This window comes from Bufo bufo, chromosome 7, assembly GCF_905171765.1.
Source record: "Bufo bufo chromosome 7, aBufBuf1.1, whole genome shotgun sequence".
NCBI classification, from domain to species: Eukaryota; Metazoa; Chordata; class Amphibia; order Anura; family Bufonidae; genus Bufo; species Bufo bufo.
Genome location: NC_053395.1, coordinates 188,129,991 through 188,154,034, shown reverse-complemented (window position 1 = coordinate 188,154,034; position 24,044 = coordinate 188,129,991). Strand labels below are relative to the sequence as shown.

Below are 24,044 nucleotides of genomic sequence, written 5' to 3'. Positions count from 1 at the left end.
CCCCGGGACAAAACCCGACTGTTCCTCACCTATCAAATGAGGTAAAAGTTTCTTTATTCTTAAGGATAAAAGCTTAGCCCATATTTTTAAGTCTAAATTTAGAAGTGAGATAGGTCTATAGCTCCCACATTCTTCTAGATTTTTTCCCTCTTTTGCTATAAGGGTAATATGAGCTTCTTGAGTTTGTCTAGGTAGTGGTGTACCCTCAAATAATGAAGAGCAGAGATCCACAAGATGAGGCATGATTACATCTTGCAATTTTTTGTAATAGAGCAAAGGCAGACCATCCGGTCCTGGGCTTTTTCCCGGGGGGAAGGAGGCGAGGACCACAGAAACTTCCTTCTGTGTTATAGGAGTAAGAAGGGAGTTTGTCATTGCTTGGTCTAATTTTGGTAAGGAATGGATCATGAACTTTTTGACCAACAGACCGCAGCATATTGGGTCAGGAAATAACTGTTCCACCACAATCATACTTAACACTGGCACTCCACAGGGCTGTGTGCTGAGCCCGTTCCTCTACTCCACAGGGCTATGTGCTGAGCCCGTTCCTCTACTCCACAGGGCTGTGTGCTGAGCCCGTTCCTCTACTCCACAGGGCTATGTGCTGAGCCCGTTCCTCTACTCCACAGGGCTGTGTGCTGAGCCCGTTCCTCTACTCCACAGGGCTGTGTGCTTAGCCCGTTCCTCTACTCCACAGGGCTGTGTGCTGAGCCCGTTCCTCTACTCCACAGGGCTGTGTGCTGAGCCTGTTCCTCTACTCCACAGGGCTGTGTGCTGAGACTGTTCCTCTACTCCACAGGGCTAAGTGCTGAGCCTGTTACTCTACTCCACAGGGCTGTGTGCTGAGCCCGTTCCTCTACTCCACAGGGCTGTGTGCTGAGCCTGTTCCTCTACTCCACAGGGCTGTGTGCTGAGCCTGTTCCTCTACTCCACAGGGCTGTGTGCTGAGCCCGTTCCTCTACTCCACAGGGCTGTGTGCTGAGCCTGTTCCTCTACTCCACAGGGCTGTGTGCTGAGCCTGTTCCTCTACTCCACAGGGCTATGTGCTGAGCCTGTTCCTCTACTCCACAGGGCTGTGTGCTGAGCCCGTTCCTCTACTCCACAGGGCTGTGTGCTGAGCCTGTTCCTCTACTCCACAGGGCTGTGTGCTGAGCCTGTTCCTCTACTCCACTGGGCTGTGTGCTGAGCCTGTTCCTCTACTCCACAGGGCTGTGTGCTGAGCCCGTTCCTCTACTCCACAGGGCTGTGTGCTGAGCCCGTTCCTCTCCTCCACAGGGCTGTGTGCTGAGCCCGTTCCTCTACTCCACAGGGCTGTGTGCTGAGCCCGTTCCTCTACTCCACAGGGCTGTGTGCTGAGCCCGTTCCTCTACTCCACAGGGCTGTGTGCTTAGCCCGTTCCTCTACTCCACAGGGCTGTGTGCTGAGCCCGTTCCTCTACTCCACAGGGCTGTGTGCTGAGCCTGTTCCTCTACTCCACAGGGCTGTGTGCTGAGCCTGTTCCTCTACTCCACAGGGCTATGTGCTGAGCCTGTTCCTCTACTCCACAGGGCTGTGTGCTGAGCCTGTTCCTCTACTCCACAGGGCTGTGTGCTGAGCCTGTTCCTCTACTCCACAGGGCTGTGTGCTGAGCCCGTTCCTCTACTCCCTTTTCACCTATGACTGCAGGCCTAGGAATGGATCCAAATCCATCATGAAGTTTGCAGATGACACCACGGTGATTGGTCTCATCACTGACAACGATGAGTCTGACTATAGGGAAGAGTTAAAGCACCTAGCTGTGTGGTGCGCTGACAATAACCTGATAGAGAGACACCCATGACCCCATCCACATAAATGGCACGGCTGCTGAACGGGTTTCCAGGTTTAAGTTCCTGGGACCTACATCTCTGAGAATCTGTCCTGGTCAACCAACATCTCCAGCCTGGTGAAGAAGGCACATCAGCGCCTCTTTTTTTTGAGGACACTGAAGAAAAACCACCTGTCTGCTGACATACTGGGTAAATTCTATCACTGTGCGATAGAGAGCATCCTGACCAACTGTGTTACAGTCTGGTATGGGAATTGCTCTGTTGCTGACCGTAAGGCACTGTAACGGGTGGTGAAAACTGCCCAACGCATCACAGGGACTCCACTTCCTGCTATTGAGGATGTTCACAAGAAGAGATGTCTACGTCGGGCACACATCATTCTTAGGGACTCCTCTCATCCTGCCAATAAACTCTTCCAGCTCCTTCCTTCCAGAAGGCGCTACAGGACCCTTCAGGCTAAAACCAGCAGGTTTAGGAACAGCTTCTTCCCCACAGCTGTCACCCTACTGAACTCAGTCCCCCGCTGAACCCTTTCATCCATACTTACTTAACCCTCTACACTCCTCCTCCCCTGCATTCTTCCGAATGATCATGATCATGACTGTCATTCATTCTCAACATTAACGGTATGTTCACATTGGTTATTGCTATAGCTGGTACGTACACTTACACTGTTCACTATTATAGTCTGTTCATAGCGCTACTCTTCCACTTCTAAAGCTATGTTCATAGCATTCTGCAGATCTGTTTGCTATACATCTGTAAATTTGTATATACGTAGCACATCTGTATACTTGTTCATAGTACATCTGTATACAGGTGAAATTTGAAAAATTTGAATATCGTGCAGGTGAAACTGACATAGGAGATAGACTCATTACATGCAAAGCGAGATATTTCAAGCCTTTATTTGTTATAATTTGGATGATTATGGCTTACAGCTTATGAAAACCCCAAAGTCTCAATTTTGAGGTACCCTTTGCTCAGGGGGTATGGATTAATTAGCTGACAGGAGTGTGACACTTTGAGCCTAGAATATTGAACCTTTTTTACAAAATTCTAATTTTAATCTGCATTAATGCAATTCCTTTTAAGTTGCATTACTGAAATAAATGAACTTTTGCACGATGTTCTAATTTTTCGAGTTTCACCTGTATTTGCCATCTGTATAGCAATATAGAAACAGTTCATCTGTATATATGTATACATCAGCACATCTGTATATTTGTCCATAGTACAGCTGTATATTTTCTCTCTATATAGCAATATAAACACCTGTATACTTAATTTATCTGTACATAATCTGTACATAACTATTCCTACTTTCTACACTATCCTGATATAACTTGTTTTTATGGCATTTGCTGCTCTTTGCACTTTTGATTGGATGCAAACTGTATTTCGTTACCCTGTATTTTACATGTGTAATGACAATAAAGTTGAATCAAAATCAAAATGTGCAGCAATGTTAATCTGCCAGCAGAGGGAACTTAAGCTGTGGGGATGCGCCTTAAAAAGTGAAAATTCCTACAGATGAACGAATCAATTCATACAAATCGATTAATTCATCCCTAATACAAACTTATTATGACTAAGTGCAGGAGTCTTAAATTTAGAGACAAAAGACCGGATTGGATTTTCTCCTCTGAGATCTGGAAAATCTTTCTCAAACTATAGGATACGATGGATGAGGGGTTATCTCATGATTCATATAGTACATGACAATCTCTTTCTAACAAAGCTAGAACCAGCCCTGTACCTCACATGGATCCAGAGATCTCCCCCTTCATTGCTCTGCTAGATTTATATCAAGCTGAGAGCTCAAGGGGGAGGGTCTATTCTCCTGCAGCTCAGGGGGCGTGTCTCAGCTCTCCCTATCACAGCTCAGGGGGCGTGTCTCAGCTCTCCCTATCACAGCTCAGGGGGTGTGTCCTTTCTGCCGCAGCTCTCTCCCTATCACAGCCCATAAAACGGAGTATGTGCGGCTATCTCAGTGAGACAAAGAAATAAGCAAAAAACAAACAGCAGGTGGCGCTCTACAGATACATTGTATTGAATAACTCAGTGGCTATAATAAATTTTTCATTACATGCAGTTACAAAGTTATTCAAATCCAGGTGCTGGTTTGAAAGCTGTAAAATATTTGTGAGACAACCCCTTTAATGTACAGTTTTGAAATGTTCTGGTCAAATTTTTGCTCAGGTTGACTGAGTGCCTTTAGTTTGTATTAGTGGAGGGGACTAAGATACTTAGGGGGTCATTTACTAAAGACTGATGTTTCACACTCCATTCCTAGTAAAAACCCTGCTAGAGGAAGATATGACAAATTTTTTGCACCCAGGCGCACAGTCAATTTGTCTCATCTTCTGCTGTCCATGTTCTAGAAACTGAAATCTACTCCAGATAGGAGGAGTCGGAGTGGATCCCAGTTATAATTTACTCTAGCTTTTTTCTGTAAATTATAGGAAATGTGTTGGGCCAAGGTGGTTCTGCCCCCTTTCTGTAAGCCCTACCCACTTTTTGAAAAAGTGGCAAGAGCAGCAGAAAATACTAAAAGTTGTACAATTTTGACTCAAAATGCCCTTAGGTCCAAATTTTGCAACTTTTTTTTTTACCGTAAAAAACCTAGTGTAAAGCTTTAGTAAATAACCCCCATTGTCTGCTGGACGTGTATAATAGAACTGTCCATTGATATTAGCAGGCGGTAGATCATGTAGTGGTGCTTTGCTCCATCTAATGGAGGTTGGCTCTCCCACTATGATGTCAGTCTGTCCTAATAGGGGATGTCCACAGCATACAACTATATCGTGTTTGCAAGGCATATATTACACGTGAACACAATTTTGTCAATATTAACCACCTCCGGACCGCCTAACGCAGGATCGCGTTCCGGAGGTGGCAGCCCTGCGCAGAGTCACGCATATATGCGTCATCTCGCGATGGCCGAGATTTCCTGTGAACGCGCGCACACAGGCGCGCGCGCTCACAGGAACGGAAGGTAAGAGAGTTGATCTCCAGCCTGCCAGCGGCGATCGTTCGCTGGCAGGCTGGAGATGTGTTTTTTTTAACCCCTAACAGGTATATTAGACGCTGTTTTGATAACAGCGTCTAATATACCTGCTACCTGCTCCTCTGGTGGTCCCCTTTGTTTGGATCGACCACCAGAGGACACAGGTAGCTCAGTAAAGTACCACCAAGCACCACTACACTACACTACACCCCCCCCCCGTCACTTATTAACCCCTTATTAGCCCCTGATCACCCCATATAGACTCCCTGATCACCCCCCTGTCATTGATTACCCCCCTGTCATTGATCACCCCCCTGTAAAGCTCCATTCAGATGTCCGCATGATTTTTACGGATCCACTGATAGATGGATCGGATCCGCAAAACGCATACGGACGTCTGAATGAAGCCTTACAGGGGCATGATCAATGACTGTGGTTATCACCCCATATAGACTCCCTGATCACCCCCCTGTCATTGATTACCCCCCTGTCATTGATTACCCCCCTGTAAAGCTCCATTCAGACGTCCGCATGATTTTTACGGATCCACTGATAGATGGATCGGATCCGCAAAACGCATCCGGACGTCTGAATGAAGCCTTACAGGGGCATGATCAATGACTGTGGTGATCACCCCATATAGACTCCCTGATCACCCCCCTGTAAAGCTCCATTCAGATGTCCGCATGATTTTTACGGATGCACTGATAGATGGATCCGATCCGCAAAACGCATCCGGGACGTCTGAATGAAGCCTTACAGGGGCATGATCAATGACTGTGGTGATCACCCCATATAGACTCCCTGATCACCCCCCTGTAAAGCTCCATTCAGATGTCCGCATGATTTGTACGGATGCACTGATAGATGGATCCGATCCGCAAAACGCATCCGGACGTCTGAATGAAGCCTTACAGGGGCATGATCAATGACTGTGGTGATCACCCCATATAGACTCCCTGATCACCCCCCTGTAAAGCTCCATTCAGATGTCCGCATGATTTTTACAGATGCACTGATAGATGGATCGGATCCGCAAAACGCATCCGGACGTCTGAATGAAGCCTTACAGGGGCGTGATCAATGACTGTGGTGATCAACCCATATAGACTCCCTGATCACCCCCCTGTCATTGATTACCCCCCTGTCATTGATTACCCCCCTGTAAAGCTCCATTCAGATGTCCGCATGATTTGTACGGATGCACTGATAGATGGATCCGATCCGCAAAACGCATCCGGACGTCTGAATGAAGCCTTACAGGGGCATGATCAATGACTGTGGTGATCACCCCATATAGACTCCCTGATCACCCCCCTGTAAAGCTCCATTCAGATGTCCGCATGATTTTTACGGATGCACTGATAGATGGATCGGATCCGCAAAACGCATCCGGACGTCTGAATGAAGCCTTACAGGGGTGTGATCAATGACTGTGGTGATCAACCCATATAGACTCCCTGATCACCCCCCTGTCATTGATTACCCCCCTGTCATTGATTACCCCCCTGTAAAGCTCCATTCAGATGTCCGCATGATTTTTACGGATGCACTGATAGATGGATCGGATCCGCAAAACGCATACGGACGTCTGAATGAAGCCTTACAGGGGCATGATCAATGACTGTGGTGATCACCGCATGTAGACTCCCTGATCACCCCCCTGTCATTGATTACCCCCCTGTCATTGATTACCCCCCTGTAAAGCTCCATTCAGACGTCCGCATGATTTTTACGGATCCACTGATAGATGGATCGGATCCGCAAAACGCATACGGACGTCTGAATGAAGCCTTACACGGGCGTGATCAATGACTGTGGTTATCACCCCATATAGACTCCCTGATCACCCCCCTGTCATTGATCACACCCCTGTCATTGATCACACCCCTGTCATTGATCACACCCCTGTCATTGATCACCCCCCCTGTCATTGATCACCCCTCTGTAAGGCTCCATTCAGACATTTTTTTGGCCCAAGTTAGCGGAATTTTTTTATTTTTTTCTTACAAAGTCTCATATTCCACTAACTTGTGTCAAAAAATAAAATCTCACATGAACTCACCATACCCCTCACGGAAACCAAATGCGTAAAATTTTTTAGACATTTATATTCCAGACTTCTTCTCACGCTTTAGGGCCCCTAGAATGCCAGGGCAGTATAAATACCCCACATGTGACCCCATTTCGGAAAGAAGACACCCCCAGGTATTCCGTGAGGGGCATATTGAGTCCATGAAAGATTGAAATTTTTGTCCCAAGTTAGCGGAACGGGAGACTTTGTGAGAAAAAAATTAAAAATATCAATTTCCGCTAACTTGTGCCAAAAAAAAAAAATTTCTATGAACTCGCCATGCCCCTCATTGAATACCTTGGGGTGTCTTCTTTCCAAAATGGGGTCACATGTGGGGTATTTATACTGCCCTGGCATTCTAGGGGCCCCAAAGCGTGAGAAGAAGTCTGGTATCCAAATGTCTAAAAATGCCCTCCTAAAAGGAATTTGGGCACCTTTGCGCATCTAGGCTGCAAAAAAGTGTCACACATCTGGTATCGCCGTACTCAGGAGAAGGTGGGGAATGTGTTTTGGGGTGTCATTTTACATATACCCATGCTGGGTGAGAGAAATATCTTGGTCAAATGCCAACTTTGTATAAAAAAATGGGAAAAGTTGTCTTTTGCCAAGATATTTCTCTCACCCAGCAAGGGTATATGTAAAATGACACCCCAAAACACATTCCCCACCTTCTCCTGAGTACGGCGATACCACATGTGTGACACTTTTTTGCAGCCTAGGTGGGCAAAGGGGCCCATATTCCAAAGAGTACCTTTAGGATTTCACAGGTCATTTACCTACTTACCACACATTAGGGCCCCTGGAAAATGCCAGGGCAGTATAACTACCCCACAAGTGACCCCATTTTGGAAAGAAGACACCCCAAGGTATTCCGTGAGGGGCATGGCAAGTTCCTAGAATTTTTTATTTTTTGTCACAAGTTAGTGGAAAATGATGATTTTTTTTTTTTTTTTTTTTTCATACAAAGTCTCATATTCCACTAACTTGTGACAAAAAATAAAAATTTTCATGAACTCACTATGCCCATCAGCGAATACCTTGGGGTCTCTTCTTTCCAAAATGGGGTCACTTGTGGGGTAGTTATACTGCCCTGGCATTCTAGGGGCCCAAATGTGTGGTAAGGAGTTTGAAATCAAATTCTGTAAAAAATGACGAGTGAAATCCGAAAGGTGCTCTTTGGAATATGGGCCCCTTTGCCCACCTAGGCTGCAAAAAAGTGTCACACATCTGGTATCTCCGTAATCGGGAGAAGTTGGGGAATGTGTTTTGGGGTGTCATTTTACATATACCCATGCTGGGTGAGAGAAATATCTTGGCAAAAGACAACTTTTCCCATTTTTTTATACAAAGTTGGCATTTGACCAAGATATTTATCTCACCCAGCATGGGTATATGTAAAAAGACACCCCAAAACACATTCCTCAACTTCTCCTGAGTACGGGGATACCAGATGTGTGACACTTTTTTGCAGCCTAGGTGGGCAAAGGGGCCCATATTCCAAAGAGTACCTTTAGGATTTCACAGGTCATTTACCTACTTACCACACATTAGGGCCCCTGGAAAATGCCAGGGCAGTATAACTACCCCACAAGTGACCCCATTTTGGAAAGAAGACACCCCAAGGTATTCCGTGAGGGGCATGGCAAGTTCCTAGAATTTTTTATTTTTTGTCACAAGTTAGTGGAAAATGATGATTTTTTTTTTTTTTTTTTTTTTCATACAAAGTCTCATATTCCACTAACTTGTGACAAAAAATAAAAATTTTCATGAACTCACTATGCCCATCAGCGAATACCTTGGGGTCTCTTCTTTCCAAAATGGGGTCACTTGTGGGGTAGTTATACTGCCCTGGCATTCTAGGGGCCCAAATGTGTGGTAAGGAGTTTGAAATCAAATTCTGTAAAAAATGACGAGTGAAATCCGAAAGGTGCTCTTTGGAATATGGGCCCCTTTGCCCACCTAGGCTGCAAAAAAGTGTCACACATCTGGTATCTCCGTAATCGGGAGAAGTTGGGGAATGTGTTTTGGGGTGTCATTTTACATATACCCATGCTGGGTGAGAGAAATATCTTGGCAAAAGACAACTTTTCCCATTTTTTTATACAAAGTTGGCATTTGACCAAGATATTTATCTCACCCAGCATGGGTATATGTAAAAAGACACCCCAAAACACATTCCTCAACTTCTCCTGAGTACGGGGATACCAGATGTGTGACACTTTTTTGCAGCCTAGGTGGGCAAAGGGGCCCACATTCCAAAGAGCACCTTTCGGATTTCACTCGTCATTTTTTACAGAATTTGATTTCAAACTCCTTACCACACATTTGGGCCCCTAGAATGCCAGGGCAGTATAACTACCCCACAAGTGACCCCATTTTGGAAAGAAGAGACCCCAAGGTATTCGCTGATGGGCATAGTGAGTTCATGGAAGTTTTTATTTTTTGTCACAAGTTAGTGGAATATGAGACTTTGTATGAAAAAAAAAAAAAAAAAAAAAATCATCATTTTCCACTAACTTGTGACAAAAAATAAAAAATTCTAGGAACTCGCCATGCCCCTCACGGAATACCTTTGGGTCTCTTCTTTCCAAAATGGGGTCACTTGTGGGGTAGTTATACTGCCCTGGCATTCTAGGGGCCCAAATGTGTGGTAAGGAGTTTGAAATCAAATTCTGAAAAAAATGACCTGTCAAATCCGAAAGGTGCTCTTTGGAATATGGGCCCCTTTGCCCACCTAGGCTGCAAAAAAGTGTCACACATCTGGTATCTCCGTACTCAGGAGAAGGTGGGGAATGTGTTTTGGGGTGTCATTTTTTATATACCCATGCTGGGTGAGATAAATATCTTGGTCAAATGCCAACTTTGTATAAAAAAATGGGAAAAGTTGTCTTTTGCCAAGATATTTCTCTCACCCAGCAAGGGTATATGTAAAATGACACCCCAAAACACATTCCCCACCTTCTCCTGAGTACGGAGATACCAGATGTGTGACACTTTTTTGCAGCCTAGGTGGGCAAAGGGGCCCATATTCCAAAGAGCACCTTTCGGATTTGACAGGTCATTTTTTTCAGAATTTGATTTCAAACTCCTTACCACACATTTGGGCCCCTAGAATGCCAGGGCAGTATAACTACCCCACAAGTGACCCCATTTTGGAAAGAAGAGACCCAAAGGTATTCCGTGAGGGGCATGGCGAGTTCCTAGAATTTTTTATTTTTTGTCACAAGTTAGTGGAATATGAGACTTTGTAAGAAAAAAAAAAAAAAAAAAAAAATCATCATTTTCCGCTAACTTGTGACAAAAAATAAAAAGTTCTATGAACTCACTATGCCCATCAGCGAATACCTTAGGGTGTGTACTTTCCGAAATGGGGTCATTTGTGGGGTGTTTGTACTGTCTGGCCATTGTAGAACCTCAGGAAACATGACAGGTGCTCAGAAAGTCAGAGCTGCTTCAAAAAGCGGAAATTCACATTTTTGTACCATAGTTTGTAAACGCTATAACTTTTACCCAAACCATTTTTTTTCTACCCAAACATTTTTTTTTTATCAAAGACATGTAGAACTATAAATTTAGAGCAAAATTTCTATATGGATGTCGTTTTTTTTGCAAAATTTTACAACTGAAAGTGAAAAATGTCATTTTTTTGCAAAAAAAATCGTTAAATTTCGATTAATAACAAAAAAAGTAAAAATGTCAGCAGCAATGAAATACCACCAAATGAAAGCTCTATTAGTGAGAAGAAAAGGAGGTAAAATTCATTTGGGTGGTAAGTTGCATGACCGAGCAATAAACGGTGAAAGTAGTGTAGGTCAGAAGTGTAAAAAGTGGCCTGGTCTTTCAGGGTGTTTAAGCACTGGGGGCTGAGGTGGTTAAAGTCATTTTCCCATTAAATATCATTCTGATCAGAGTTTTAGCTTTGTTCATGAATAGTCATCTGCTGGCACAGAAGTCCATTGGCATTTGTCTGTGAAAGTGAATATTACTCTGACCTTCTAACCGTGGTCCAATTAGCGGAATTACCTTCACGCCTATGGACACCAAGTACTTGAGCTGTGATTCGGACAGATGTGCTGGGATCTGTTCATTTAATGATCTGTACAAAGTGTGTAACTGTGAGAGGGAATTGTACCATCTACTATTGTATGTGGCCTTCATCAGTCCTATGTAATCGGTGTAATTCTGGTCTGGTATATGGGAGCTGTCCAGTGCTGAACCAGTATGTCATACACAGGCACCGTCCATAGAAAGAAATGGCAGTGCTGGAAACAGTCAGCTATGTTTATAACATTCGCATTATTTTCCATGTAGAGTGGCTACACGAGTGCGACGAGCACAAAGGTCAGGGACCTGGGGCCTATCGGTTCCAGAAATGGCGGGGTTTTCAGAGGCTAACCCCCAAGCTGATATTCTTTTATCAAATGCTTTATAGCGGCGCACACTGTGTGATCATTTTGGTATATTTTGCTACTTAGACATTTCTCACTTCTTTATGCCACCTCTTGGTTGGATTACCTTAGGCTTAGACCAATATTTTGCAACAAAATGATGGTGTATGTCTATAAGGGTCCATTCACACTGTCCGCAGTTGTGGACATAAGAATAGGACATGTTCTATTTTTTTTTGGGAACAGAATTGCGGATCCGGAAGTGCGGACAGCACATAGCATCCGTTCCAGCCCCATTGAAAATGAATGGGTCCGCAGAATCCGGGACGCATCCGGAAAAACATTGCGGAAGTGTAAATGGACCCTTAAGGTTTTTTTTTGATGGCCTATCCTCAGGATAGGTCATTGATATCTGATCGGTGGGGGTCAGCTGTATGAGGAGGCTGTGGCACTCCAAGTGAATGGGGCTGAGCTGTAATACCAAGCACAGCCACTATCCAGTGGATGGCACTGTGCTTGGTAAGCTGCTTCCTCATACAGTGTTGGACCCCTGCCGATCTCATATGGATTACCTACCCTGAGGTCATCAATATAAATCCCAGAAACCCTTTAATATATATGGTGCCTTTTAAAGGCTGATTTCCATCTAGACATTTATGGCATAGCCACATCACTGGGACTCACACCTGTCTAAAGATTGGGAGACCCCCTTCCCACCTCTTGCGGCTTCTGTGTACTGAAAGTTGCCCGCAGCAGCGTGGGTCTCTCCATTCACTTCTATGGAATTTCTGAGCTCGCTTGTTTGGCTATCTTCAGAACCTGCAAGAAAGTGAATGGAAAGAGCCAACCACAAGACATGGGTTGGAGAACCTGATTCTCGGGATAGAGGAGGGACCCACACATCGGAATACCTCCTTAAGACTCTTCTTGGCCACACACCCTTTTCTAGACACATTTTAAAACTGTCCAGTGAGGCGCAAAAAGTGTCCAAGACACACAAAGCTTGCACTTCATCCAGAAGTCTGGTTCAGCATGCTTAGTAAATGTCCCTAAAGGCTCCTAAGTCGATTAAGTCGATTCGTGAAATGACAATAATATCCAACTTCTACAGTCAAATTAACAGCCCCAAATCTAGATGAATGCATTCTGTGACCGGCTCCTTGCTTCAGTCTATGGGGTTTGGTGTGATGACCGGCTTTCTCTCCGATATCATCGCTTAGGTTACCCTTGCAGTAAAGCCGGGGAGGTTATCAGGAACCTGAAGATGCTTGTATAATCTTCCTAATGTGTGGTTCTAGGTGTCTGATTAAGGATTTCGAAAAGAGGCCGTCGGTCATACATCTGCTGGAGCATCCATTCATCAAGCAGGCCCATGGTAAAGAAATGGCCTTCCAGAGACAGCTGGCCGATCTCGTCTACACTCAGCAGCAGTCTGGATCTATTGCTAGAACAAGGTAGGACGACCTTCTACCCTACTTCACACATAGATATAGCAGTATATGTCCAGTCCTGTCCAGAGCTGCAGTCAGAATTCTGCAGGTTTCTGAGCTAACATCCTGACGTAGTACCTGCTGGCTCAGTGTCTTTACCGATGGTGCTATCGTTATTTGCATACATCATAGCCTTTACTGTATAGTATTCCTATGCAGAAAAAGGTATGTATTAAAGGGTTTGTCCAGCCTAGGACCAGTGACATGCTCTTCTAGCACATGTAACCACTGAGGCCAGTAATTGGCTGCAGCGGTCATAGAACAAAGTAATGTCTGGTTTGGTGGGGCAGCATGGGAACGGCAAAGCTGTGGGCATTTCATCAGTTCCATCTATTGTGGTTGTCATCTCCTAGGCTGGACAACCCCTTTAAGGATGTAGTGCACCTGAACTGAGCTCAACTTTGATGGGCATATGTGCCAAGATAGCTACAACGGATGCCAGCAGCAATCAGCAAAATTGTAAATTCAGCTCTAGACTATAATATAGGCTGAAGGAATCAGCAGAAGATAAGAAATGTAATATTTATATAAAGTAAAGGTTCTTTTATGGGGCTTGTTTAAAGGGGTTGTGCCACCATTAAATATTATTTTAATATAATTCAGCCTGAAAAATTAATTGCTTTTGAAATTTACTTTCTGTTACAAAAATGCTCCATAATTGTGAAATGATTGCCTTTACTTCACTATAATGGCGCCCTCTTGTTAATCTGCATAGTAATGTGCACATCCACCTACCGAGGAGGTCGCACACGCTCATTTCCATCCTTCAGTTGCCACCAGCCGTTTCTACTGTGAAAAGCAGTAATAGTTACAGGGAGAGAGAGCTGCAGCAGAAGTCCTGATAAAGGACACATCCCCTGAGCGGTGAAAGGGAGACAGCTGCAGTAGAAAGGACACGCCCCTAAGGGAAGCACACGCTCCCTGAGCTGTCAGTTTAAAGGGAATCTAGCAGAGCAATTGTAACAATGAATGGGGAGATCTCTGGATCCATGTGAGGTACAGGGCCGGTTCCAGCTTTGTACTATATGATGTCTGATTTAGAAGCTTAGGGGGTCAGTTATGAAGACTGGCGTTTTGGACACCGGTCTTAATAATCCCTACATCTGCAGAGGCATCGGGCTCTACATAACTTCAGCGCATCCAGCGCCAGTCTAAATGTAAGTCAGAGCTTTCTTGCTGGCTTAAATTTAGACCATTTTCTACGCCGGACCGTCCCCTTTCCCTGCCCACTTTTTTAGACCTGGCGGGAGAGGGGAAAAGCTGCAGATTGCAGCAGCAAATAACCTCGCTTCTATCAGGGGTTGAAAGGGGCCACTTAAGACACGGCCTCGCGGTCAGGCTTCCTGATGCAGTTTTGGAAGCCACAATCAGGAGTGGATCATAAAAGGAAAGTATTAAATGGGGTTTTCTGGGATTTTTATATTGATGGCCTGTCCTCAGGATAGGTCATCAATATCTGATTGGTGGGGATCCGACTCCTTGCATCGTTGCCAATCAGTTGTTGGAGGAGGCCTCAGAGCTCTTCCTAGGCCAATGACATCAAGTTTACAGGTCACATGACCTAGACACCGCTCAGTCCCATTCAAGTGAAAGGGTCCTGAGCTGCAATACCAAGCGCTGTACTTGGTTAGCTGTAATGAGGCGGCCGCAGCACTCACCGGAGCACTGCAGCCCCTTCTGGCCATCTGTATCAAAGTCATGGAAAACCCCTTTAAGGACAGATACTACTTCTCTTCTGAATTATATCCCTGGTTTTGGCTTCCAAGCCTGACTGTGTGGCCATACCCTTAGGCCCCTTTCACACGAGAGAGTATTCCGCGCGGATGCGATGCGGGAGGTGAACGCATTGCACCCGCACTGAATACCGACCCATTCATTTCTATGGGGCTGTTCACATGAGCGGTGATTTTCACGCATCACTTGTGCGTTGCGTGAAAATCGCAGCATGCTCCTCTTTGTGCGTTTTTCACATAACGCAGGCCCCATAGAAATAATGGAGTTGCGTGAAAATCGCAAGCATCCGCAAGCAAGTGCGGATGCGGTGCGATTTTCACGCACGGTTGCTAGAAGACGATTGGGATGGAGACCCGATCATTATTATTTTCCCTTATAACATGGTTATAAGGGAAAATAATAGCATTCTGAATACAGAATGCATAGTACAATAGCGCTGGAGGGGTTAAAAAAAAATAATAATAATTTAACTCACCTTAGTCCACTTGATCGCGTAGCCGGCATCTCTTCTGTCTCCTTTGTTGAATAGGACCTGTGGTGAGCATTAAATACAGGAACAGGACCTTTGATGATGTCACTTCGGTCATTACATGGTACGTCACATGATCTTTTACCATGGTGAATCACCATGGTAAAAGATCATGTGACGTACCATTTGATGACCGGAGTGACGTCATCAAAGGTCCTGTTCCTGTATTTAATGCTCACCACAGGTCCTATTCAACAAAGGAGACAGAAGAAATGCCGGCTACGCGATCAAGTGGACTAAGGTGAGTTAAATTATTATTATTATTTTTTTAACCCCTCCAGCGATGTTTTACTATGCATTCTGTATTCAGAATGCTATTATTTTCCCTTATAACCATGTTATAAGGGAAAATAATACAATCTACAGAACACCGATCCCAAGCCCGAACTTCTGTGAAGAAGTTCGGGTTTGGGTACCAAACATGCGCGATTTTTCTCACGCGAGTGCAAAACGCATTACAATGTTTTGCACTCGCGCGGAAAAATCGCGGGTGTTCCCGCAACGCACCTGCACATTTTCCCGCAACGCCCGTGTGAAAGGGGCCTTATAGTCCATGAGATGCATGAGGCTTCTAAGTCACACTGTGGACACCTTGGGTCTGAAGTCATCTTACATTTAAATAAATGAAGACATATATACGAAGCTCTTTAGTTCTGAAGTGTTTCATTTAGGCCCCTTGCAGACGAGCGTGAGCGGATTAGGTCCGGATGCAATCAGTGAAAAATGCGCGATTTTGCAAGCAAGGTCATTCAGTTTTGTATGCGACCGCGTTCAGTTTTTATTGCGTAGGTGCAATGAGTTTTGATGCGTTTTTCACGTGCATGAGAAAAAACGGAAGGTTTACAAACAGCATCTCTTAGCGACCATCCGTGAAATACGCATCGCATCCGCACTTGCTTGCGGATGCGATTTGCACGCAACCCCGTTCACTTCTATGGGGCCAGCGATGCGGGAAAAAAGCAGAATATAGAACACGCTGTGATTTTCACGCAACGCACAAGTGATGCATGAAAACCAACGCTCATGTACACAGACCCATTGAAATGAATAGGTCCGGATTCCGTGCGTTCGCATCACGCATTTCACCCGCGCGGAATACTCGCTCGTGTGAAAGGGGCCTTTCTTAAGATTATTGAAATTGATTGGAAGAAACCAAAATTGCGGCACAAGTCACTCCACAGACTTAGCCGGCATGTGTTGTGTCTTCATATGTTTCCTTACGATGCAAATGCATGAAGAGTGCAGCCATGTGTAGAAGACTTGGTGTGTGCCCTGCAGCCATCTGTGGTCGCCTGGCGCTGCTGAAGCCACAGCATCTCATTGTCATTACTTCATCATTGCTCTCAGGATTGTTCACGCTGTGTTCACCTCCAGGTCAGCAGAGCCCAAGCCTCACGGACGCCTTTACCAGAAACCACGGGGCTGCCATCAGCAATAGGTCACGGTCCATTCATTGGGAATGGGTGAACCTGTCCGGCCGGAGATTTATGGATTTAGTGCAAATAAAACTATTTTACCAATTTTAACATATTATGGGGATCTGTATATCTCTTGCCAGTCGAATGCTTAAGGACAACAAAGTTAATGGTTATGTATAGGAGGAGCGTGTTCACTTTTTTTTACCAGATAAAGGCCATGTATTGTGTAATGAAAAGTTATACAGTTTTCCAATATGCTCTGTTTCGAGATCTGTGCTTGCAGTCAGCCAATAGGAACCTTCGTCATCCACTTCCAGTGGATAACAATCTAGTCAAGTGATGGACACGTAATTTCCCTACAGTTATTATACAGTTATCATATCTGGTACTGTCCCACGCATCTCTGTGATCTTCCATGACCAGGACAGATACTTATCCACTGGTGGTAGTCAGCTGATTTCCCTGAGTAAACAAAAACGTAATTGTCTCCCACTATCAATACCATTCACTGAAGGGACGCTATGAATAAAACTAACCTTTATTGAAATATACCTTAAAATCAAAAAGAAGACAAAGAAAAAAGAAACCCCCCCCCCCTTCAATTTTGGCAGGTGGTAGTGAGCGATAAAGATTCCAATTCAATAACAGCAAACAGAGATCTTGAATACTGGGTGGGTGTTTCATTTTAGAATTAATATCTTCTATTTGCTGTTGCCCCATGAGAAATATTCTACATTTTTCAAACCAGCACCTGGATCTGAATACTATTGTAATTGCATGTAATTAAAAATGTAGTATAGTCAGTGAGCTGTTCACTGAAATCTATCTGTATAGCGCCACCTGCTGTTTGCTCTTTTTTTAAATTCTCTGTCCTGCTCACTGAGGTTGACATATATTCTCAGTTCCATCCTTCAACTGCCACCAGCTGCAGCACAAAGGACGCGCCCCTGACCACAGGGCTACAGGTGAATCCCCTGGTGGGCCCCTGAGCAAGGTGGGCCCCTAGTCTTCCACCCCCTGCAAAAGTGGCACATAACACAGTAGACTTACTGCACCGCATACATATATTCAATGTACAGCACCTCCACCAGCCAATGTTCATATAAAACTTGATAGATTATTAAAGAATCTCCCCAGTTCATTATTATAGACACGATCAGAGCTGAGATGACTTCTAGGTATAAAGGAAAGCTACCAGTGTCCTCTTCTCCCCAGGACCTACCCTCTCGAAGTTGCTGCAGGGACCCCCATATTCAGTCATCTGGTAGCATCTTGCTGCTGTGTGAGCAGGTAATATTTCAATGTATCCGTGCGGTGGGCCCCCAAAATACATTTTATTGGTGGGCCCTAGGCACCCCAGTCCGACATTGCCCCAGACAATGTGCACCCCCCCCCCCACTCTAAATCTAGCAAAGCAAATGGAGCAATGAATGTGGAGATCTCTGGATCCATGTGAGGTACAGAGCTGGTTCTAGGTTTGTTAGAAAGAGATTGTCATGTACCATATGGTGTCTGATTTTCATTTTTTTGCGTTACTTATGGGATAACCCCTTTAATTTTTCATGTTTTATAACACCAGTATAGCCAATATCATCTGTATAGTAATGTCATCTGAAAGTGAAGGTTTCATTTCCATGCTGCTGGGGTGAGATGCAAACATATTCACTACTAGCTTATGCCAGTTTTTCTACTTGCACAAATTTTCCACCTTTCTAATTTTATACGGATTTTGCATCATCGTTCATATCAGTGCATTACATTGAAAGTTTTTGAATATAATCTCATACAATTGCAATGAAAATTCTAATACTTTTATTATCTTGAAAAAATGTCAAAGGAATGTAACATAGCTGCAGTTCTCCTTTTGTCCAGAAGGTGGCAGAGTTTCACTTCCAAACAGAAATGATGCAGCTGATTCAGAATTTGGCCTTTAATAGGGCAGGAGGCCACTAACAGCCACTGTAAAGCTTCATTCACACGTCAGTGTTTGGCCTCATGCACACGACCGTGACGTTTTTTGCGGTCCGCAAACCACGCATCCGCGAAAAACGGAAGGCGCCTGTGCGGAACGGAACGGGCGCCGGCAATATAAATGCCTATTCTTGTCCGCAAAGCACGGACAAGAATAGGACATGTTATCTTTTTTTAGCGGGCCGCGGAACGGAGCCGCGGACAGCACACGGAGTGCTGTTCGCATCTTTTGCGGCCCCATTAAAATTAATTTAATGGGGCCGCAAAAGATGCGGACAGCACTCCGTGTGCTGTCCGCGGCTCCGTTCCGCGGCCCGCTAAAAAAAGATAACATGTCCTATTCTTGTCCCAAACAACGGCCGTGTGCATGAGGCCTTTTGGTCAGTGATTTCCATCAGTGATTTGTAAGTCAAAACCAGGATTGGAGCAATCCATATAACCTGTAATACATATGTACATTGCTTATATGTTCTGTTGTACCTGTTATACCTTGTTAAATTGAAAATAAAATATAATTGTTGTCTCACAGACATAAGGTATAAGGGAAAGATCTGCACCTCTTCTGTGTTTAGAGCCGCACCTGGTTTTGGCTCAAAATTACTGATGGAAATCACTGACCGAACACTGACGTGTAAATGCGGCATTAGGAAACCCATAGCTGACGTGGGCGCAATTAGCCTCCCGTCCAGTGACTCATAACTGCGTGCGACTTGCGTTAGTCATCCAGGACATTAGCATTTTCCATAATTTGCTTGTCTGCATTTCTACATACATTTATATGATGTGCAGCATGAATATACATGGAGATGCAGAGTTCTGTTCTTTGCTTGATCCGTTGTGACTAATATTGCCTCCCGGATGATATGAGCAAGTGAAAGATTTTTTCGTATCGGTGGTTTTACAAGAGGCTGCAAGTGAATGAGTAGATGAAACACTGCGGAAGGGCAAGGGCGGAACCAAATGTGCCAATAAGGCCTCATGCACACGACCGTAAATCGCGGATCCGCAAAACACGGATGGCGTCCGTGTGCGTTCTGCAATTTGTGGAACGGCACAGACAGCCTTTACTATAGCTGCCTATTCTCGTCCGCAAAGCGCGGACAAGAATAGGACAGGTTATATTTTTTTTGCGGACCACGGAACAGAGCAACGGATGCGGATCCGCAATACACTCGGCCGGCACCCCCCATAGAACTTCCTATTCTTGTCCGCAATTGCGGACAAGAATAGGACATGTTCTATTTTTTTGCGGAGCTGCGGCCCGGAAGTTCAGGGACGCGGCACGGAAATGTGGATGCGGAGAGCACACTGTGCGCTGTCCGCATCTTTTCTGTCCCCATAGAGAATGAATGGGTCCGCAACCGTTCCGCAAAATTGCGGAATGGATGCGGACCTATTTGCGGATGTGTGAATGGAGCCTAAAGGGGACGTCTCACTTGAGCAAATGGCAAGCACTTTTACCTTTTGTGTCACCCCTTTTCACTCATAGATTGTAAGCTCTTGTGAGCAGGGCCCTCATTCCTCTTGTTGTAATTATAGACTTGTCTGTTGCTGTTTTATGACTGTTTGTACATGAACTAGGGTGAGCCGACGTCCGGTTTTAGGCCGGACAGTACGGTTTTCTGGCTCCCTGTCCTCCGTCCGGCTTGGGGCCTGGACAGACACAGGGATGTCCACCCTTTCAGTAGCTCACGCTCAGACAGGCTTCTCTCACCCCCAGTCAGTCACTATAGCCGCAGACATGGCTCCCTGTGGCTGACTGAGGGGGAGAGAAGCTCCCCATCTGCCCCCAGCTCACCTTCCCCTCAGAAAGTTCTTCCCTCTCCTCCCCTTGTTTTTTCCCCCGGCCGGAGATAGGGGGCGTGGCTTCACATAGGCAGGGGTGTGGCTTCACAGAGGCATGGGCGTGGTTTATCGGTTTGGGGGCATAGTCGGTGAGGTCTGGCTTTCTGGGGTGAAGCCAGTGGCCATCCTAACATGAACCCCTGAACTGTAAAGCGCTGCGGAATATGTAAAGCGCCGCTATATAAATAAAGATTATTATTATTTATCATGTAGAGAAAGTTAATACAAGGCGATTACTAATGTATTGTGATTCTCCATATTACCTACTGTGCTGGCTGGATTCATTTTTCCATCACATTATACACTGCTCGTTTCCATGGTTACGACCACCCTGCAATCCGGCAAGCGGCCGTACTTGCACACTAGGAAAAAGCGCCGGTCAATGTTCGCTCCCACAGTCCCGGCCACTTCGTATCTGCACTGCAGCGGTGGTCATAACCCCTGGATGGACAATCACAATACATTAGTAAGTGCCTTGTATTAACAATATCTACATAGTAACTGCCATTTGCTGAAGTGATACAACCCCTTTATAAACTGAGCTAAAATGGTATTAGGTGACTTTTGCAGCGATGACAGGTGAAGGGTTAATGGCCCTAGCTTCATTTTCAATATACAGTGGGATGCGAAAGTTTGGGCAACCTTGTTAATCGTCATGATTTTCCTGTATAAATCGTTGGTTGTTACGCTAAAAAATGTCAGTTAATTATATCATATAGGAGACACACAGTGATATTTGAGAAGTGAAATGAAGTTTATTGGATTTACAGAAAGTGTGCTATAATTGTTTAAACAAAATTAGGCAGGTGCATAAATTTGGGCACTGTTGTCATTTTATTGATTCCAAAACCTTTAGAACTAATTATTGGAACTTAAATTGGCTTGGTAAGCTCAGTGACCCCTGACCTACATACACAGGTGAATCTAATTATGAGAAAGAGTATTTAAGGGGGTCAATTGTAAGTTTCCCTCCTCTTTTCATTTTCTCTGAAGAGTAGCAACATGGGGGTCTCAAAACAACTCTCAAATGACCTGAAGACAAAGATTGTTCACCATCATGGTTTAGGGGAAGGATACAGAAAGCTGTCTCAGAGATTTCAGCTGTCTGTTTCCACAGTTAGGAACATATTGAGGAAATGGAAGACCACAGGCTCAGTTCAAGTTAAGGCTCGAAGTGGCAGACCAAGAAAAATCTCGGATAGACAGAAGCGACGAATGGTGAGAACAGTCAGAGTCAACCCACAGACCAGCACCAAAGACCTACATCATCTTGCTGCAGATGGAGTCACTGTGCATCGTTCAACCATTCGGCACACTTTACACAAGGAGATGCTGTATGGAGAGTGATACAGAGGAAGCCTTTTCTCTGCCCACAGCACAAAAAGTGCCGCTTGAGGTGGGCTAAAGCACATTTGGACAAGCCAGCTTCATTTTGGAATAAGGTGCTGAGGACTGATGAATCTAAAATTGAGTTATTTGGCCATAATAAGGGGCGTTATGCATGGAGGAAAAAGAACACCGCATTCCAAGAAAAACACCTGCTACCTACAGTAAAATATAGTGGTGGTTCCATCATGCTGTGGGGCTGTGTGGCCAGTGCAGGGACTGGGAATCTTGTCAAAGTTGAGGGACGCATGGATTCCACTCAGTATCAGCAGATTCTGGAGACCAATGTCCAGGAATCAGTGACAAATCTGAAGCTGCACCGGGGCTGGATCTTTCAACAAGAGAACGACCCTAAACACTGCTCAAAATCCACTAAGGCATTTATGCAGAGGAACAAATACAGCGTTCTGGAATGGCCATCTCAGTCCCCAGACCTGAATATAATTGAAAATCTGTGGTGTGACTTAAAGAGAGCTGTCCATGCTCGGAAGCCATCAAACCTGATTGAACTAAAGATGTTTTGTAAAGAGGAATGGTCCAAAATACCTTCAACCAGAATCCAGACTCTCATTGGAACCTACAGGAAGCGTTTAGAGGCTGTAATTTCTGCAAAAGGAGGATCTACTAAATATTGATTTAATTTCTTTTTTGTGGTGCCCAAATTTATGCACCTGCCTAATTTTGTTTAAACAATTATAGCACACTTTCTGTAAATCCAATAAACTTCATTTCACTTCTCAAATATCACTGTGTGTGTCTCCTATATGATATATTTAACTGACATTTTTTTATCGTCACAACCAACGATTTATATAGGAAAATCATGACGATTAACAAGGTTGCCCAAACTTTCGCATCCCACTGTACAAAGCCATAGTAAAAATTGACAAGTTTATCCCATGACTAATGTAAAAAATAAGAATCAGACATATAGTACATGACAACCTCTTTGTAACAAAGCTAGAACCAGCCCTGAACCTCACATGGATCCAGAGATCTCCACATTCATTGCTCCAATTGCTCTGCTAGATTTATTTAAAGCTGGCAGTGCAGGGTGTGTCCTTTCAGGGGTCCTTTTCCCAGGTTGTGTGTCCTTTCTGCGGCTTCTGTCTCTCTCTGTAACTGTCACAGTTTCTAACAGTAGATACAGCTGGTGGCAGTTAAGGACAGAACTGAACATGTGCGACCGCCTCAGCGAGGTGGACCGAGATGTAAAAAAAAGGACAAACTGCAGGTGGCGCTATAACAACTCCAAGGCTAGTCTAAATTTTCAATCATTTGTAATTACAAAAGTATTCATATCCAGGTGCTGCCTTGAAAAATGCAGAATATTATTTTTGGGACAGCCTCTTCAAATAACAGAATTCTGTCTGGCTGCAGCTGCCACCAGGGGGAGCACACTGCATGTAAGATGTATTCAGGTCTCATTGGACTTAAAAGGAGTTGTACTCCGATCCCAATTATTTTTTTCTAAACATACTAAACACAGACTAACTGCATTCACCCACCTTCTCTGTGTCCCCATGTCCTAAATCGGCACCAGTGTGACTCTAGGAGAGCTTACTTGTGAAGCAATGGACATTCCTGCAGCTGCACTATGCCTGCCCACCCCATGCAGTGACCAATAATGCGTATGCACCATCTCGGGGACAACCTGTTCATGCTCGTCCTCTAGTAGAAAGAATTACAGGAGGATGTACACAGTCCAATTTTTACCAATTACTGGAAAATGGATAGTGTATCGGCAGGATGAGATCTTACATATTGCTCCATTTTTGACAATTATATTGGCAAATATTCTATTTTTTGGTCATGTAGTACATTGGCCTTGATTGTAATCCTGGTACTTTCAGGTAGCCAGAATTTTGCAGGTGTTTCCCCACCATACAAAGTCACGACAGCAGTGGTAAAGCAGTGGTCTGCGGTCACTGCTGCTCTGCTCAACATATGCAGCGGTCAGCGCTCAGCTGCCGTGATTGCTCTATCTCTCCACCCAGGCTGAGGCCTGCTTGCGGGCAAGGCATCTTCTCCTCTGCCTGTAGGGCATGCACACTTCCTTCGGCTCTTATAAGGCCAGCGTGAGCACCTTAATCTTCACCAGCCAATGGCAGGCTACCCTGAGGTACTTTAGCCACTTTACCCTGTGAGGGGGTGCCTGAGCTATAGGTTCTTTAGCATGCTAGTATCTTGCAAAGGTGTCTGTTCTGTTGTTTGGCCGTGTATCATTTACTAGATTCTGACCCTTTGCTGCCTGACCTGACCTGTTCGTGACGTATTGACCCTTTGCTGCCTAATTTGACCTCAAACGGTTTACCATATAGCATGTACTCCAGCTGCCCTGACCTTGGCCTATCCCTGACCCCTTGATGCTCTTCACCATATCACCAAAGC

General features: G+C 44.8%; 1 protein-coding gene across 1 annotated transcript in view; it reads left to right on the top strand.

Moving 5' to 3' along the window:
- Positions 1-24,044, top strand: part of MYO3B (myosin IIIB) — a 386,918-nt gene that overhangs the window by 197,425 nt on the left and 165,449 nt on the right. The window contains exon 9 of the mRNA XM_040441512.1: positions 12,579-12,734. Within this exon, the coding sequence (XP_040297446.1) occupies positions 12,579-12,734 (156 nt within the window). The remainder of the gene's footprint in view (positions 1-12,578; positions 12,735-24,044) is intronic.